The sequence below is a fragment of the Sinohyriopsis cumingii genome, chromosome 11 (genome assembly GCF_028554795.1).
Source record: "Sinohyriopsis cumingii isolate HCF-2022 chromosome 11, ASM2855479v2, whole genome shotgun sequence".
In the NCBI taxonomy this organism is placed as follows: Eukaryota; Metazoa; Mollusca; class Bivalvia; order Unionida; family Unionidae; genus Sinohyriopsis; species Sinohyriopsis cumingii.
The window spans coordinates 79,998,827-80,018,784 of record NC_142971.1 but is presented as its reverse complement, the minus strand read 5'-3'; the positions used below and the strand labels follow the sequence as shown (position 1 = coordinate 80,018,784).

Below are 19,958 nucleotides of genomic sequence, written 5' to 3'. Positions count from 1 at the left end.
CTTGTTACGGCGGATATTTTGTGTGTTGTAACGCTCCAGGTTGGGTCGGTTGCTCTTTTTCTGCCTCCTTCAGCCTCGCCTTCTTTATATAAATATCTGACTTTGACGCTACCTAGTACAGGCTGAATTGTGGAATCTCGCTTTAGGGGTATATTCGATTTTGTAATTGCAATTGCGGGTTTCATTGCTATTGTTCGAGTCGTCTCATTATTCAGCGCGTTGATTACATGAGGCAATCTTGATACCCAATCGTGAAATCGATTATCTTGAATAAATTCACGCGCGTATTGGTATCCGAATAATCGTTCTGCAAGCGTTTTATTGAATCTTTCGACGATAGCTTGATTGTGATGAACACCTACAATACCGCGACGGATTTTGACATTATTTTTTTTCATCAATGAAGTAACCGCGCCAAGAAATTCTCGACTTGGATCAACTTGAAGAAGATTCGGCCATGTCAACGGGGATCGTGAATAAATTTCGCTAAACGCCTTAGCGATCTCCGTTGCTGTTTTATTCGATAATGGCTCGGCTTCTTTATACCTGCTAGCGATATCAACGACTGTCAGGACATATTTATATGTGACTCCGTCGACGGTATCGTAAGGAAGAAACATAAGATCAGCCTGATGGACCTCATTAGGGACACTGACGGTGAAACTCGCGTACGGTATTTTTTTAGGCGGAGGAAGGTATATTTGCCAAATTGCCTGTTTCGATAACCACGATTCAGCGGTGGATTGTTTTACTTTAGCGGCTTTAGCGAGTTTGGCAATCGCTGATTTTCCTCGCCAGAATCCTCGCGGAGAATAATATATTTGTTCCATATTATTTACCAGCACCGAATACTAATTTACCTTTCATCGCGCCTTTTATCAACCAGGATGCCAATTTCTCTTTGAAACTTTTATCGGGAATCGCGTCTAGTGCGTGAATTAGCTTAATATCAGCGAGATGTCTTTGTTGTAAATCTCCGCTGCGATATGCGAGATCGTGATAGTAACAAGCTTTATCGATGGCGTTTACCGGATCTTCACCTTGATTTGGTTGATTATTATCGTCGAGTCTGATATCAAGCCTCGTTCCGGGTCCGCAGTAATTGTACCCTGGTAGATGCTTCTCTCCGGGATATTTTGCCCAGGGCAACCCAGGTAGATTTTTCATGGAGGCTGCGATATCTCCTCCGGTTCTAGTTTTTTTTTTGCAAATCTGAACTTGCGCGTCTTGCAAACTTCACATTCTCCTGAGATCGCATTCCTGTTGTTGCGTGTGACGATTTCGGTTGGATTTATCGTAGCTGTGTGCGTGCGGCACTTAACACAATATAGATCCATGTATTTTAGTAACATGAATGTAATTGATTTTTCAGCCACGAAACGACGCGAGCAGGTAAAACATAATGCTGTATTACCGAATTCGATCAGAATGATAATCATTGGTCCATCGGGATCTGGTAAGACGCAATTGTTATTGAATTTGATCATGCGATGGCTAAAATGGGACAAATTGTACTTGGTTGCACCATCCGTGGACGATCAGCGCTGTTATCAAGTGCTAAAGGAATTCAGTGACAATACCGACGAAGGCACAATCGAATTCATCACAGACATCAATGAAGCTCCATCCGTGGAGAATTTGGACGGCGATATTAATAATCTTGTTGTTTTCGACGATGTTATGCTAGATAAACAAACTAACCCGGCTAGGATATTCTGGCGTGGCAGACACAAGAACACCGATGTTATTTACGTAACACAGAGATATACGCAGATTCCAAAGGTGATTAGAGATAATTGCAATATTTTATCGGTGTTCCATGGCGTAGACACGCACACGTTGAGAAATATCCATCAGACTTGGTGTAACGGCGACATGGATATAAATAAGTTTAAAAATTTGTTCAGCCGTGCTCAGGCAACGCCGCATGGTTTCATCACGATAAATCTTTATGATCCACGCAGTCGGTATCGAATTGGTCTTGATCAAATTTATTCATGAAAATGCAGCCCCGCGTTGCAACAAAAAACAAAAAAAAATTCCCGATAATTTATTTTTCCTGTCCTTAACGCTATATTTACTAACACACCGGCGCGACCACCCGATGCACTCGGTCTGAAATGCACGAAAATTAGCTTCCGTAGAAGGCTTTATTTTTGAATTCTGAGGCTTCTACGGAGAAAGTTCTCGTAGGAAGGTTTATTTTGGCTGGAAACTCTGGTCTGTTCAACTTCCCTGCTGCTTACATAGTTATATAGCTTGACTCGTATTGACTTGAACTGTCAATTGAAATTTATAATTATGTACACCAAGTACGGTAAACAACCGTGGTTTCATCCGACTATACCAGTACAAACACGATTGAATTGTTCCATATGTTGTCATCTAGCTATTGAAACGTTGCATGCACTGGAGCGTTCCCCAACACCGCAGAAGCCCTTATTGATTTCATATTGAAGTACGTGTAGCATTGGATTCCAAGGGTTGTTATCGCGGGTGGCGGATGTGGTAGATTAGCACCCACTTCTCTTGGAAATCCCTCAATGGCTTGCGTTTGAGAGCGCCTCTGACAATCAAATCCAGTTCAAGGCCTTCACGATTGACTTTACTGCTAAGTGCGGCGGAAGCTGTTTAATCTGACTGGAGAAGGGACAACAGCGAGTTTCTGGCGCCTCAAAACAAGACTCATTCGGCAGATGGGCTCGGTAAACTTGGGTGGACGCCCATCATAGGAGACGGTAAACTGCGACTTCAAACCTCCGCTGCCTTGCGGCTACATCCTGTCACGGAAAAGGCTAAGGGAGTAAACCTTAACAAATCCGGAAACGGAGTCCCTAAGGCGACTTGGCATTGCTTTCAGTGTCATCTCGGCAACTCCTGCAACGTTGCTGAAGAAACGGCATATTGGCTTGCACTTTCCCTTTGATCCATCAGCTGTGTGGAGAGGGAGAATCAGCTGCATGGGCAACATCCCTGGATAGGATACTAGAGCTTCGCTTCACAGCGTCGACACAACACGGAAAGCAACATTTTACCGGTTATAACTCATTGCGTGATTGGTGTAGAGTCAGACGCCAGGTTTTCTTCCGACAGTGGGAGAGAAAAACATGTCTGACAGGACAACCACATCCAACCTCAACCTTGGCAGCCCCCAGGCAATAGGGTGCGGTCCCGCCCCAGTTCGCCTGCCTTGCTAGGTGCGTATGGCTTAAGGCACGCTAGTATCTGACAAGCAGACTGTAACTACTACACCAAGAAACAACAAAAGGAAACCAACAAGGAAACCTCCAATCCTGAAGCTGAGTACCTGGAATGTGCGGACCATGCTGATTGGGCTCTAAGATGACCTCCAGAGAATCAGCGATGTTCGAAAGGCTTCAGTCATCAACGACGAACTTTCAAGACGCCAGGTCGACATCACCTAACTGCAGGAGACACGGCTACCATATTATAGGTCCCTCAGAGAAAAGAACTTCACGTTCTTCTGGCAAGAAAAGAGCGTACACGAAGACAGAGAGTTTCGTGTTGGATTCACCGCCAGTAGCTCTCTGATAGGGATAAAGGACCCTGCCGACAAGGAGACGGAAGACTGCTATCCATTCGCCTCTACATCACAACCGGGCCTGTCAATCTGATCAGAATCGACACTCGCACACTAAGCGCCACCGCATATATCATTGATTTCTGCTACGACGAGTTAGCCTCGCGCACCGACAGAATTTTCAAAGAAGATAACTTGATATTAATTGGCGACTCCAACGCTAGGGTGTGTGCCGATCATGACTCTTGGCCTTCCTGTCTTGGCAAGTTTGGGAAGATGAATGAGAACGGGCAGCGACTCCAGGCGAGGTGCTTTTACCACGACCTCAGCATCACCAATTCATATGTTCAGACAGAGCCACAGCACAAAGTGTATTGGACAAATCCCCGGTCCAACCACAGGCACCAGTAGGACCTGTTCATTACGAGATGATCTACCATGAAGGGTGTGCTTCTTACCCATACCTTACACATAGTTGACCACGCCACTGATCACTCGCTGGTCTGCTGAAAGAAAGGTTCTTCAGCAGAAGATCTACTGCTGTAAACAAGAGGGTAAACCACGCATTCATGTGAGAATAACGCCATACCCAGGCAAGGGTGAGGCATCCACTTATGCCCTCTCCAAGGCGTTCGATTCAGGATCTCCTTACGGCAGTAGCAAACAGAGATGGGATCACATCAGATAAAATGTGTACAGCACATCCACACGAATCGTTGGTAAGAAACATTCAAAGAACAATGACTGGTTTGAGGCCAACTCTATCACACCCATGCCAGCCATAGAAGAGCGTCGCACGCAGGACTACCAGAAGCTAAGTTCAGAGGTTAGCACGGCAGTGCGCCAATGAATATTGGATTCAGCTCTGTCAGATCATCCAGCCATCAGAATATATCGTAAACATCAGAGGCATGCACGATGGTATAAAGAAAGCAATGGGTCCCACGAAGAAAATGACAGCACCACTGAAGTCTGCCGAAGGCGATCCCATTCGTGACAAGCGCAAGCAGATGGAGCGTTGAGTGGAGTATTACTCTGATCTGTACTCCAGAGAGAACCACGTGACCAAAGATGGCCTCTGCGGCATTGAAAACCACCCAATATGGCCGAACTAGATGAGACACCCGCTCTGGCAGAACTAAAGAAGTCCTTAGAGAATCTGTCCATAGGTCAAACCCCAGGGAAGGATGGCATCCTTGCAGAAGTCATCAAGTGTGGCTACAGCGTGCTGCTCACACATCTGTACGGCTTCCTCTGCCAGTGTTGGGATGAAGTTACCTCAGTTCATGAGAGACGCTAACACCGTAATCCTGTACAGGAAAAAGGACGACAGAAGCGACTGCAAAACCTACTGGTGCATATCACTTATCGGTCTCGTGGGTAAAGTGTTCGCACGTGTCATCATGAACAGACCGCAGACGCTTGCTGACAGAGTACATCCATAGTCGCAGAGCAGGTTCCACCCAGAGCGTCTACAATCGTCATGATCTTCTCCATCAGGCAACTGCAGGAAAAGTACAGAGAACAACACTGACCTCTAGCAGCAGCGATGTCGAACCGACCACTGTTTACAAGGTCCCTTTTTGGTAAACTAACAAAACAAAACGCGAAAATGAAGTGAAATAAGTCTCTGAAAAGCTGGATGTGTTTGGTCGTGTCAGCTAATTTTGTCACTGTGGTGTCATTGTGTAGAACGACGAGTTTACAACGACGATTTTACCTACGGTGACCCTCGTCGTGGTCGCACCCTCCCTGCTGCTTTCAATTAAAAATGTATCAAGACCAATTCGATATCGTGACCGTGAATATACAAGTTTTTGCTATGAAATCATGCGGGGATGACCATGCTTTACTAAGTTAATTTTTAAACGATTGTAATCCATATCACTGCTACACCAAGTCTGAAAAATATTCGTTATCGCATGCGTATCAACTCCTCTAAACACGGCAAGAATATTACAATTTTCCCTGGTCACTTTAGATATTTGTGTGTACCGCTTAGTTACATAAATCTCATCAGTGTTTTTATGCCTTCCTCGCGAAAATATTCTAGCCGGATTTGATTGTTTTTCCAAAATTACGTCATCGTATACAACTAAATTGTTGATATTTCCGTCAAAGTCATCTACAGATGGGGCATCATTGATATTAGTAATAAATTAAGTAACGTCTTCATCCAACAACTTTGCTTTTTCATTAAATCCTTAAGTACTTCATAACACTGCTGATCATCAACTGACGGAGCTATCAAACACAATTTATCCCATTTGAGCCATCTCATTATTAAATTAAGCAGTAATTGTGCTTTAACAGATCCGGGCGGTCCTATAATAATAATTCGATCATAATTTGGTAACATTGAATGACGTTTAATCAGTTTGCGCGCTCGTGTCGCTAAAAAAATCAATTACATCCATATACTTCTAATATGAATTTATATTGTGTGAAGTGCAGATTATCCACAACTACAGATACTGTAACAACTATAACAACACAAATAACAGACAACTACTCACGGGCAAACGTGAACGATGTGGTACACACAAAATTAAATTTATCCAATGTCCAAACAGTAAAAAAGGAGGAGATATTGCCACACAATTAGCAAGGCTACCAGGGGTTTTATGGAGGAAATACACAGGAGAAAACATCTTCCAGGATATAAGTATTGTGGCACTGGTACCAGTCTTGATATCAGACTTGATAAATAAGACCAACCGATACCTGGTGAATATCCAATAAATGTTATTGATCAAACTTGTAATGCTCGTGATGTGTGTTATAAAGGTAAAGATATTCAGCAGCGACGTATCGGAGACGTGAAATTAATTCACGCGCTAAATATCATAAAAATAAATCTGTCAAAGAATCATTAGCTAACTGGTTAATAAGATCCATGATGAAATGTAAACTGGTATTAGGGGCTGGTAATTAATCAATAATGGAGTCGATTTATTACAGCCCAAGAGGATACTAGAACGGTAAAGCAGCGATTATTAACCTTGCCAACGCAGCAAATGTTACAGGTGTTGTCACCGAGGCATGGTTGGCACGACAGCCAATATGGCTAAATTAGCTACCACCGAAATCTGCAGATTAGCTTCAGCTGCTGCTCAACGTGGATTTACACGTGAACAATTACAAGTATTTCATGAAGAACACATATTTACCACCGAGATCACTTAACTACCGCAGTTACGTCGATTACATTCAAGACAGGTTAACCTGGTATTATCACGTTTATGTCCGCGCCTATTATCTGTTCTATCCACGGTGAACTGCTTTGGCTGCTTACTCGAGTACTGTCCAGCATTACTGCGTTACGGTCGGCGTAATGCTTATTTTGCTGTTGTCGCAGAGCCATTATAAATTCGGCGTCAAGATCAAAGTAGCGATTAAATTTTTTCGCACTGTTTATAACTAGCTAATTATTTTCTTATTCTGTCGCTGTTGGCATCAATGCTACTAGTTGCTATAAAATCCACACAGATGACTCTTCTCCGTAGCTGAGTTATCTTTCTAACACGCGAAACTGCAAGATAAACTAAGTTTGACCACTCAAAACGATCATCAAGAATCCAAACATGCCTATCAGTAATAGTTAATCCCAAAGATGAATGGATCGCCATTGCGTATCCCAACTTCCACGGAGATTTATTCAAGTTTCATGCGCCATCAACCGCGTTAATATTAACTTCGACAACATCATTTAGTACGAGATTTTTCTGCTGTCATGATCCTGGTATAGCAACATAAATGTTTTGTCGTCGTAAATCAACTGGTCTATAACATGACGGCACAGGTAGATTTGGAACCTTTTTCTGTATGCGTGGTAAATAACTGCTGTTGAAGTTTATCACAAACTATCTTTCTACTTGCTATTATTATATCGCTTGGTTTTCTTGTGTTCCAAAATTTATCCAACGGGGTTTATTTGATCAATGTTCGTAGTGTCTCACATTGATCTGTATTTGGTTGTATTCTGATTAACCGCTTAAGCGTTATTAACATCTCATCGAATAATCTCTGGTCGTCATTTATTTCCTTGTAATAATCTAAAGAAGTCTTTAACCATTCGTAGAGAGACTTTCCAACAAGTGGCGGTGGTTGACCATGATCACCGTACATAATCACCACGTTATATTTCCACAATAACCAATCAAGAAAAACTTTTAGCGAATCCGATGACACCGTGCAAATTTCAACCCAAATTGTAACCGCAGGTACACATTTATTTCCCATTCCCATAGATAGGATATCGAAAAACCTGCTATAATTACACGATTGTACCCGCCGTTGTATCATTTCTCTGGCAAGTATGTGTGTAACAGTTAAAAATAACGTTTTACTGCTGTCCAAAAATAATTCGATAGTTCGTGATGTCCTACCCCCTCCACATGCTCCATTCAAATTAACAGATTTATATCTGGATATTGGATCATGCACAGATGCTACCGTTGACTCTTCTTTCGCACATGTACAACAACGATAATTATCATTGATTTCAGCATCAGCGGATTTTACATATTGTAACTGTTCCTCTTTTATTACCCATGAGCGCCAATCAGTTAATTTATTAATTTCAGTACCTTTTAACAAGTTTAAATATGTCCGCGGCAACTCTAACCGCGATTTTAGGAAATATATTCGCTTTTGATAATAGATTTATAGAAACATACGCAAGATTTTAAGTGAACAAACTGCAGAAATTCACCTTCGGTATAGCTCACAATTTTACCTAGCTAACTTCCATCGGACTGCAACGCTCGTAAATACATTCTTATTTATCATGTCCTTGATTACAAAATTCAACTCGGCGCTATGCATATTTTCGTCCTTTATCACTTCCACCTTGAGTAAATTTACCTTTAATTTTTCTGCCAAGGTCCGTCGCGAATTTTTCCTCGTTGTTAACTCTGGCGTTATATATGTTACCGAAAACCTTATCCCGGTCGGGTTTGTCAAGATGAGGAAATTTCTCTCTGATTTCCTTTTTGACTTTATCAGCATCCGGTTTATTTGGCTGCGGTAACCAAGCTTCGGTCTGTTTCCGATACGATATAATTGCGGTGCTGACCGTCAACGACAATATTTTTTGTTTTGCATATATTGTAATAGCACCACAGCAGCAGGGAAGTTCTACAGACCATCCGTTCCAACCAAAATAAACCTTCCTACGAGAACTTTCTCCGTAGAAGCCTCAGATTTCACTTTTGAGCCTTCCTACGAAAATTAATTTGCGTAAAATCGCCGCCGAGTGCAATTTATGTGTGCATTCAGGCAAGTAAAAAAGGAAGATTTTTCGGGGGGGGGGGGGGGGGTCCGGGGATATTTTTTTTGTGTTAGTGTGATTTTGCATCTTTGGGCTGCATTGGCCAATTTTACGTCACATTAAAATAATATACTTGAAAATAATATGAGTCGGAAAACTAGCACAGTTGGAGAGCCTCATTCGGCTAGATTAGCGCGAGAGCAATTAGCGTCACTAAAGAAACTCATTCCGGCAAAACAATTATTCAAGGAAAAGGTTCGAGCACATGAAGACACAGAATATGGAATTACCGAGATATCGTCGAAATGGCTAAAGCCAGTCACTGGAACAATCGAGCAGGTCGCATACGGTGACAAAAAGGAAGATAAGGAACTTAGGAAGCGTGGGCTTGTTCCCATGACGAGAGACATTGAGGAACACACTCGAGTAGTGCCGGGTCGTCTTGAGCAAATTCATCAAGGACAAGAACAAGCACGAGCAATGCAAGCACAAGAACGAGTGCGAGCACAGACACAAAAGCTACAAGAACAATTGATACAAGCACAAACACGAGCGCAAGTACGAGCACAAACACAAGCGCTACAAGAACAATTACCTCAAGAACAGCCACAGCAAGAAGAAGAAGAAGAAGAGGAAAGTGATAGAGAACCTCGGGAAGTAATAAAGGATAAGTTTACTGATGATGGTTGGAAAACGATAGAAAAACAATTTAAATTATTTGGTAATAATCTTAATGAACTTGGCGCATTTGCCGAAGATTCATTTAACGCCAGATCAAAATTTTTAACGGAGGATGGATTAAAAAAAATTAAATCGCGAGATGCTTGGTACAGGAATATATACCGAGCTAGAGTTAATATACACAGGATAGTTAGGGGCGATTCGATTTTTAATCAATTTCGTAAATCTGCAAATGATAGATTTTTGTATAATATGAGTCAATCTCGGGGGGTGAAAGAAAAACCTGAATCTCCGGTGACGCCACAATCTTTAAAAACAAGAAAAATACCCCAAATAAAATCCCCCGATACATCTCAGGTACTTCCCAAAACAGGGAGAGTAACAAATATCTCAGGAACTTTTCCTCGCACACATTTTGACGAAAGTTCCATCGATTATTTCAATACAGACGAGGATACTTTAATCAACATTGCCAGATTTGGCTTCATTGATAGAGACAAATACCTGAAATCCGGACGCGTTGATAAATTTACTAAAGAAAATTGGATTCCAGCGGTATATTTTGCTTCAAAGAAAAAATCAGTCAATCTTGATGACCCGGGTTACCAAGATTTTATTGGAAAAATAACACAAAAAAAGGAAGAAGAAAAAGAAGAAGAGGAAGATATATTTCAGGGATGGGAAAGTAGTCCAGAACCAAAGACAGGAAGCGGATATACCGTTTGTCCTGATAGCGTTGTCAACGACATTTCTCGCCTCGAAGTATTAATCGGAGGAAAACGAGCCGGAAATAACTCTCGTGAAATAATCAACGAGGCCTCAGATATTTGTCAGCGATTATTTCGCGGTGGTGTCATCGACTCTCACATTTACAAGGAGCTCATTGATGAACTCATCGATTAAAACAACACAATTGAAATAACATGATTGTTCACAAACATCAACGCAGACCCAGACAGGTCCGCATAGTTAACTCTCGATTGCCTGTATATAAATATATCCACGGCAATGGATTCGGCGACATCGTCAAAAGCCTCGTCACGCGAGTAATACCTAAAATCGGACCCACGGTCAAGCAATTCGCGTCAAAAGCAATAGGAAAAATCGGCGAGACTGTCATTTCTGGTATCGGCAATTTGGCCACTAAAGGCTTCGATGCTATCAAAAGCAGAATATCAAATTTAACGCGTAAAAAACAACCCGTCAAATTACCTAGCACCAGCGAAATGCCACCCGAAATCAGCAAAGCCATAAACGACGCAGCAAATAAAAAAATAAACGACCTAGCAAAGGAAGTTGCTAAGACAAATCTAGCACAGGAAGTTGCTAAGACAAATCTCGCAAACGAAGTTGCAAATACAAGCTTCATTTCAGGCAGCGGTCTTCGTTTTAGATGAGAATCTTATTAATAAATGTTCGCACAAGTGTCAAACGAGACACCTCCGTGCGAGATTTTCAGTATTTCTCGTACGACACAGTGATACCAAATGCGATTGGTCGCATTGAAATTCAAGTTCACGATACAACGAGATATTTTCTTCCATCTGAGGCGTATATCGAAGTTGTTGGTAAAATTATTAGGACAAATGATACCAACTACGATGCAGATTTTAATGTTGGGTTTGTCAACAACGGTATCATGGCGTTATTCAAGAGCGCCACTTACATGATCGACGGAAGAGAAATTGAGTCAATCACGGACAACGTTGATATAGCAACGACGATTATAGGCCTAGCGAGATACTCGGATGATTTTACCAGGTCGGCCGGTCCTAGTATGATGTTCACCAAGGATAATTCCAATGCCGCTGAACATTCCCCGTATGATATCGGCAGACCGAGAAATGCCGCTAACGCCGCTCCCGCCGATGTTCATTCAGTGGTAATCGGCCCCAATAACGATTACAATATTGGATTTGCCACGAGGAGAGCAATGTTAAGGGGGAACGAACGAAATTTCTCCTGCGCAATTCCGCTATCTCACATTTTTGGATTTTGCAGACATTTCAGGAAAGTTATTTACGGAGCAAAACATACAATCGTTTTTATTCGAGACACCGAAGGTAATAACAGAGCCATCTGGCGAGACATAAGTGGGGATCCTGTTGATGTCGGTAAGGTTGTCCTAACCAAATTTATCTTGAGGATGCCAGCAATAGTTCCATCGATGCTCGAGGAAGAAAAATTATTATCATTTATGAATCAAGGCGGAAAATCCGTCATGTCTTGGCTGACAACTATGACCGACTCCTTCAACGTTAATATTGACGGAATATTTACCTGGCGAATTGCATCACAACAAGGCGTTTCGGCACCTAAGCACATCTTTGTTGCTCTTCAATCTGCAGATAGATATACTCAAACTACCAGTCACATGATATTCGATCAATTTGCGGCAACAAACGTATCACTGAGAATAAACGGCCAACAAGAACCATCCGAGGAAATATCGATTGATTTTGCCAACTATTCGACGGCCCGTGCATATCATCGCTTGCTAAGTTTCATGGGTCGTGATCAAAATATTGATACATGATTGCAAATATCACAGCTGGATTTTAATACTCGCTATCCTATATACTACTTTTCCTTGGAACATCTCGACCTGGTAAAACAATCCGTCGTTGATATTCATTTCAAAGCTAGAATTAACACAGCTGGAGCAGCAGCAAGAGCTATCGCGGTTATTCTCAGCGATAGAACAATGATCTTGGAAGGAATTAGCGGCAGAATGAGAATCATCGACGCTCCTGTCGAGAAAATGTGACAAAATCAAATATTTCTAAATTTAGATTAAGCGATTATTAATATGCCATACGAACACGTCAGTGTAACTCTGACCCCGGGTGAGATAAAAAGGCTCCAAACAGCAACAGCAAAGCGATGCGGTTTGAAATTAACCCTGAAAAATGATCAAATTCAGGGTGGGCCTAACAAATTATCGCTAACTAAGAGTCAACGTGAACGTTTCTCCAAGGCCAAATCAGCAAATTCTGGTGTTCATGTGAGTCTTTCCATAGGCGCCATCAGAGACATGGTCAAAACGGGCGGCATTTTCCCTTTATTTGCCGCTCTTCCAGGGCTGCTAGCTGGGGCTCTTCCGGCAATTGCAAAAGCGGTAGGATTAGGCGCGCTTGGAGGTGTAGGTTCCAAAATAGCACAAAAAGTGATGGGAGGGCGATACGGTAAAAAAAAGGGAAACGGCCTTTACCTAAGACGACCCCCGTACGGATCCGGCCTTTACCTAAGACGACCCCCGTACGGATCCGGTCTGAATTTAGGTTACCAGCCTCAAATTTAGATTTACTCAGCGAAGTAAAAAATAAAAAAATAAAATTTTTCAGAGGCGTATTTATGCGGGATCAACTACCAGAAAAACCAAACCCCACCGAGACAGGAATAATAAATCTCGATTCAAATACCGGCCCTGGCACACACTGGGTCGCCTACGCGATTAATCCACGCGAAGTTGTTTATTTTGACTCGTACGGATTAGCTCCACCAAAAGAATTCGTCAATTACGTGTTAAAGTTAAATATTCCAATTTGGTATTCGACACTTCCGACGCAGACGTTAATGGATCCACCGATATGCGGCCCAGAATCAATTGATGTCCTCGACGCAATTTCAAAATCATCCGATCCGTACCACAAGATCGTATTTAAATACGCCATAGATAAATATCATGGTTGATATTTACGGTAGATCCCTCTACAGGAAAGAAAAAACAGAAATAGGCGACATCGATACATCAAAATTTGCAACCAAGAGTGATATTAATAATCTTCTATCGCTGTCAGAAGTGGATCCTGGCGAAGTTGCTGTTTTTCAAAATACCGAGGGGAGATTACAAACAAGCAATGTGAAAATAGCTGATATAATCAAGCGAGACGAATATAATGATCACATCAGTCAATTTACTCGCCAATCGGAGATGGTATTAAAATCTATCGCTGATATTACCGATATCATCGCGGAGTTTCCACCAAAGGCCGATATCGTGGATATGAAACAAAAAAATAGCGAGCTATCGGCGGCGTTGCTCCTAAAATCCGATAAGACATTACACGATGATCTTCAGGACAAGGTATCGAAAAGATTTAGCAATTTAAATCGCGATCTTAAAAAACTCGAGGACACATCAAATAGACTCAACAAAAAACTCGACGATGATATAAGAAAATTCATCGATGCCTCCTCCACTACACACAACGATCTCAACGAGAGAATAAGAAAAATCAACGAGGAAATTACCAAAATAAATACCGCGATGGGTCAGAAAATCGATAAAACATCAATCGACGATCTCAGCGAGAAAATAAAAAAAATCAACGAGGAAATTACTAATATTCTTGCCGAAATTAACGGAGTAAATATCTCGATGGGTCAGAAAACATCAATCGACGATCTCAACAAAAAAATCAGCGAGGAAATTAATAAACTCAGCGATGTTGTTGCTCCCGAATTTACCAAGGGGTTTAACACGATACCTGAATCGATAGATGAGAAAATAAAAAAAATCAACGAGAATATTGCCAAAATCAACGATGAAATTAACGTGGTACGTGAATTGGCGCGTCAAAAGATCGATGTATTGTCGTACGACGGAGAAATTCGAGATTTAAACACGAAACTTCTCGACGCAACCACAAATATTGACCAAAGGGTCGATAAAACTGTTTACGCCTCTGACATAAATCAATTAGGTAGGGAAATTATCGAAACAACTACAAAAATTAACGATATTAACACAAAAATATCGTCAATGAATCTTGGAAGATTATCGCGTATTTCGATACCAGCGGAGGTGGAAACAAAAAATCTACCATGCCATGTGCCATTTGTGGTAAAAACACAAAAGGGCACATGAACACCCGAGAATAACACATTTGAATTTATCCCGCCAATTACTGGAATATATCGAATATTTTTTCTCTCCTCGATAAAATTTAAAATAGAGACCCCGAGAGGAATCCACGACGAATATTTTAATTATCCGATGTTTGCAACTTTCGAGCACTTATTCGAGCTAGAACCACTAGAAAGAACCAACATGGAACCAATCGGTTATACTATAATTTTCGAATATTTATCCGAATACACGCGATAATTGATTGGTAATCCGTAATTGTTATCGTAGATACTAATAAATGACCGCATCTGATTACCGTTACAATCAGGCGAGGTCATGGCAGGATTCGCTAAAAAAAACTCCTCGACGAGTATCAGATAAAAATAAAAAAATATCAACGCAGATTAATTGCCATCGATGTTGCTGTGTACGCGGTAAGTGCAATTATCGCCGGTGCGGGAATAATGTTATCCGCGGTGACAACAATCGCGCCGATCGCAGCAACGATAATAATCTCATCGACAACGACAATCGCCGGTGTTCTCAATATTATCGCAAAAAAAATATCATCATGCACGAATGAGAAATTGTCTCTATACACGAGTAAACTATCCCAGGTCAACAATGCGTATTCGAAATTATCATCGCTGCTTTCTGAGAGTCTCAACGACGGCGTTATATCCGACCTAGAATTTTCTTCGATGATAAGCATTTACTCCGAGATTGAACAAATGAATATCAATAATGTCCGAACTAACTCAAATCGTGACAAACACGACACCGCCGATAACAACGCTGATATCGGCAAGCTCAACCAGGCCAGAATTTAGTATCGATTTTCCAATACCAATTAGCGTCAAGGAAATTGCGCTGTCACAGTTACGCGTCTATAACAGCTGGCCCAATGTTAGGTCGAAATCATTTGGTAGATTATCATCTAATAATTCGCTTGTTTTTGCCAATAAAAACCGCCCCGATGGAACTCCCGATTGGATCGTCGTTGGCATACCAACAGGCAGTTACGAAATTGAGCAACTAGGTAAGGAATTTACCAGTAGAATATCAAATATAACCGGCGATGCTACTCCAGGAATAAAAATATCCTCGCACGATCCAACGTTGTCGTCGATAATCGAAGTAAAATCGCCATATATCGTTGATATTTACCAGTCATCGATTAGGACAGTTCTAGGTTGGCCCGAAATCGCACCTCTGGCAAAACCAGAAAAATCTGATTTTATTATTCCAGGTTGGCACGAGGAAGCTCCTCCAGAGCAACCGGAGCCAAAAAGATCAGATTTTACCACCGACGAAGGATGGTACGGAGATATCAAACACAAGCCTCTGATCTACAGCGCCATCAACCTCATGAATAACCACAAATTTAACCTGGTAATGTTCGCTTTTACTTTTATTAACGAAAGAATTCTCTCGTGGTTGCCTCTTCCTAAAATTCCCCCCGGTGTGAAAATCTTCGACGCTACCAACATTAACAGGATAATAGCCCCCATAGACGGTATCTTGGTAAGAAGAACCCTCGACGAATTTATTCAAGAACATAAAATACATTTAAATTTATTGCGGGAATCATTTCATGAATGCATCTTAAATAAATCAGGCTCATGTAGCGAAATTATCGGACGCGTGAAGATTTTAAATCACCTCGCGAATGATATTGAATATTATCACGGTATGTTCATTCAGGCGATAATCGACGATATATCAATTGCCGATTATGTTCTTCCTATTAGCAAATTCGAGTTGATCAAAAATTCAGGAGGAAAACAAAAATTCATGAGAGTATTTGGATTAACCGAGGAAACGCTACCAAATTTCAAATTTCCGGATTATGATGTTGATGAAATGAGAAAATCCGTCGTTGATACCATCGATGATTTATTTCCGAAATTACATGCCGCGTGGACTAAAAAAATACAATCGGAATCGATTCTCAAACATAATAATGATCCTGCCGGGCAAGGGCGGCATATCTCGCCAGGTATCGTTAACATAACGGAGGTTATCGCGATTTATCTTCACGCGGATGTCGTTGAAAACAGCTACAATGTGGATTCGTCTGTGTCAGAGCAGGCACAGCAGGGATTTATCTTATATTCGTTTTCACCGAGCGCATCTCCGGGTTTTTTGATAATAAAAGAGCCAGTAAATCCGTTTTACCTGCGATGTCACAATCGATTATTGTCGAGGATAAATTTCAAACTAACAGATCAAAATGGACATTTGCTTGATATACGCGGAGAAACACTGAGTATCAATTTGTTGGTGAGATCGTGAAAATCGAAGATTTTTGATCTCTCCACGGGAAAAAAACAGGCCAAAAAAATAAATAAAAACCAGGACATTTTTCAAAATTAGTAAATTTTTTTAATTTTGATGGGGTAAATACCCGTCAAATTGAGTAATTTATATAATTTAGTAAATCCGTTGGGGTAAAATACCCGTCAAATTGTGCAATTTATATAATTTTATGTTTTTGGTGGGGTAAATACCCGTCAAAATTAAGAAAATTGCATAATTTCAGTAAAATAATAAAAAAAAATAATAAAAATTAGAATCGGAGATTCTTGAAATTTTTTTTTTTTTTTTTTGTGGCAAGAATCTTAAGAATCTTCAGAATCTTTGATTCTGCTTTCATCGACCAGCTTTTTCAACTGCCTGACGCGCGAGCTTGTAATTTTTCTTGACTCATACTCGTCGGACAAACTCGACCTAACTTTTTCTACCAGCGTCGATAATTTAACAAAATCCTCGATTTGATCATCGCTGACAGTCGCAAGTGATTGGTACATGGCAATTTGGATTTTCTTTATGAATTTGTATTCTGACGGTAGCGTGTATCTGTACTCGAGCTTTCCCTGAACAATCGTCTCAAATTCGGACCGGATTTTACCCGCGTCCAACTCTGAGGATAAATTTACATTTTTCTTTTTCAGGTCATCGATGGCTTCGATGATGTTATTTATATTCTGTTCGTCCATTATACAAATTTGTAATATTCAATTAATTTTTAGAAAATATTGAGATTTTTAATCAGATATTATCGGAATATAGTAAAATTCGATCCACTCGCCAAATAGATATGAGAATGTCGCGTTGATTATTTTTTCTGTTGCACGTTGCACCGATGCTGGATTAATACTAAACTATTTTGCAGCGGCGTTTATCGATGTAAATGCAAGCTCCTCGCCTGTTTCTCGATTTACCGATTTAACCGCCTTAGATGGTCGCCGTACGCCACCGGCATTGCCGGATCTTGAATTTTGACTCGGAGTGACCGCTCGGAGATTGGATATCTTGTTGTTAAGTTTATTTCCATCGATGTGGTCAATAACAAGACCGATTTCTATTGGTCCGTTGAAACATTCGAATACAAACTTATGACAAAAATATTTTGCGCATCTTCGTTTTTTGTTTTTGTTGATGGTAAAAACAAGATAACCTGAATTACAAACCTTACCGACCCGATTCTTTGTTCTAATATTTCTAACGATACCATCCGATGACGCCTCGTATCCCTCGATCGTTGGATGAGATTTAAACTCGCATTTCGTTGTTGTTGGAGGAATCGTTGATTTCAAGTTCATTATATAATAATTATATGTCTAAATCGTTATTTGCTTTGAATCGATTAATATAATCTTCTTCACATGTTATAACCGACGAGGATCTTTTTTCATAATATCGCCGCAATTCTCGATAATTTTTTCCTCCGCAGGACAAACACAACCGTGTCTTTCCTCGAGTGCCAACTTGGCAAACTAAACATCGCTGTGGTCCTTTGCTGCCACGTGGAATTGCATATATATGAGCGCCGCAATAATCACCTCTGCAGGATTTATCACAGAAATTTGTTGAACCGATTAGTATCCATTTGCAATGCATTATTATAATTTAAACATTTGTCTAAAATATAATCATGGATGCATTTGATCTTGATGAGGCAGAATATATTATACCTGAGGTTGACCGAGCCAAGAAAGAATTCTTCGACGAGGGAGCGGTTCACACTTGGTCGACTTGGAAAACGAATTCTGTCGATGCCACGATGAATCTGGAGCGAGCCAAGAAAATAATCGAACACATAAAAACCGAACATTCCGAAGAGCGATTTATCTTCGGAATAAAATTTATCGCACAAATGCCTGACGACACTTGGATTATTCGCGATAAACGAGATCCCGTGCGTGGCGGTAAGAAAAATGTTACCCTCGATAAAAACTCTAAGCATGGATTGTTATTGGGAATCGACGGTCCCTATTACGCCAGGGCATATCCATCTAGTGCAGTTGTTTATGGTATTTATAGGCTGAATAACAACCCGGACATGAAAAATCTACCTGCGATGAAAGAATCGCCGATGATAAACTGCATGGCTGAGCGCGTTATCGAGCATATGAAAAACGCTCGACGTGGATCTGGTCTGACCCAGTTGAGGTTGGATAAAATTAACACGTGGGCGAGGACCGTCGCTGATGGTGCATCTGTGGACGATGTAGCTGCGTTGAGTAAGAAACTTAAATTTCCTATCACGGTGAAAACGCTATCAGGAGAAATATTATACTCGTCGCCGTATAAATCTCGAGGAGTACCAATCGAGATTGTTGATCATAATTCCCACGCGTGGTCGCAATCGGTGATGATATTTCCGCGGGATCGTGCTGTTAAATTTTATCCCGTTGACGCTGCAAAGGACAATTCCGATGCCATGTTCAGATATATAAAAATATTAGCCGAGTCTGATCCGATATCGGTTTGGTTATTCTCGAGCGAAGAAAAATACGATCAGTTTATCTTGCCACGCGGAGATATTTACCGTGATGAAATATTACACGAATCGATGAAAAATCTCGCGGTGAAATATTCGTCGAATCCCGATCAGTTATTAACGAATTGCTTTACGGTTCCGTCTGTTGCTGCTCACGCTGCCAGAGAGAGAAACTCATGGAAACCTACGAGGAATGAATATCTCGCTGATATTCAACTTAGCTGTATCGAGTACGGCCATGGCGGATTGTGGAATACCAAGTACAATTTCGAAAATATGATCTCCGTTGACATGAGCGCGTGCTATCCTGGAAGTTTCCTCGGATATGGCGATTGTGCGGATTATTTTGCTAAATTCGGCCATCCTACCAGCGAGATGACAAGAGTGGCGATTAACGGGCCGTTGCCTGATTTTGTTATGACCGGATTCGCTTGTGTCACTTCGTTCGAGTTTGCTGAAAATTTACATAAAATCTGTTATATTTGGTTTGGTAGGCATTTATCCCAGCGTCGTGGGGTTCCTGCGGTGTTGTTGAGATATATGCTGGATTCGTCGATGTTAGTATCGTTGACAGTGAGTGAGGCAATTATATCATATAGGAAACAAACTAAGGTGTGGCTACCGACAGATTGTGACAACGCGAAAGATATCGGAAGAAAGATAATTGGCAAATTTACTCAAGGCGGATCCGTTGATCATAAACATCGACACGCTAGGTTGTTTATCAACGATGCCGAGATGGATTTTATAATCGCCGATACGGTATCGCGAGGAATATTCTGCAACAGAGAGAATATTATCATCGACGGAGCAAAGTTAGGTACCG

General features: G+C 41.1%; 1 protein-coding gene across 1 annotated transcript in view; it reads left to right on the top strand.

The window, feature by feature from the left end:
• The first annotated feature begins 4,643 nt into the window (after positions 1 to 4,643).
• The window catches only part of LOC149788820 (uncharacterized), a 65,582-nt gene continuing 50,267 nt past the window's right edge, over positions 4,644 to 19,958 (top strand). Inside the window, exon 1 of the mRNA XM_089973553.1 lies at positions 4,644 to 4,766. Coding sequence (XP_089829679.1) covers positions 4,644 to 4,766 — 123 coding nt within the window. The remainder of the gene's footprint in view (positions 4,767 to 19,958) is intronic.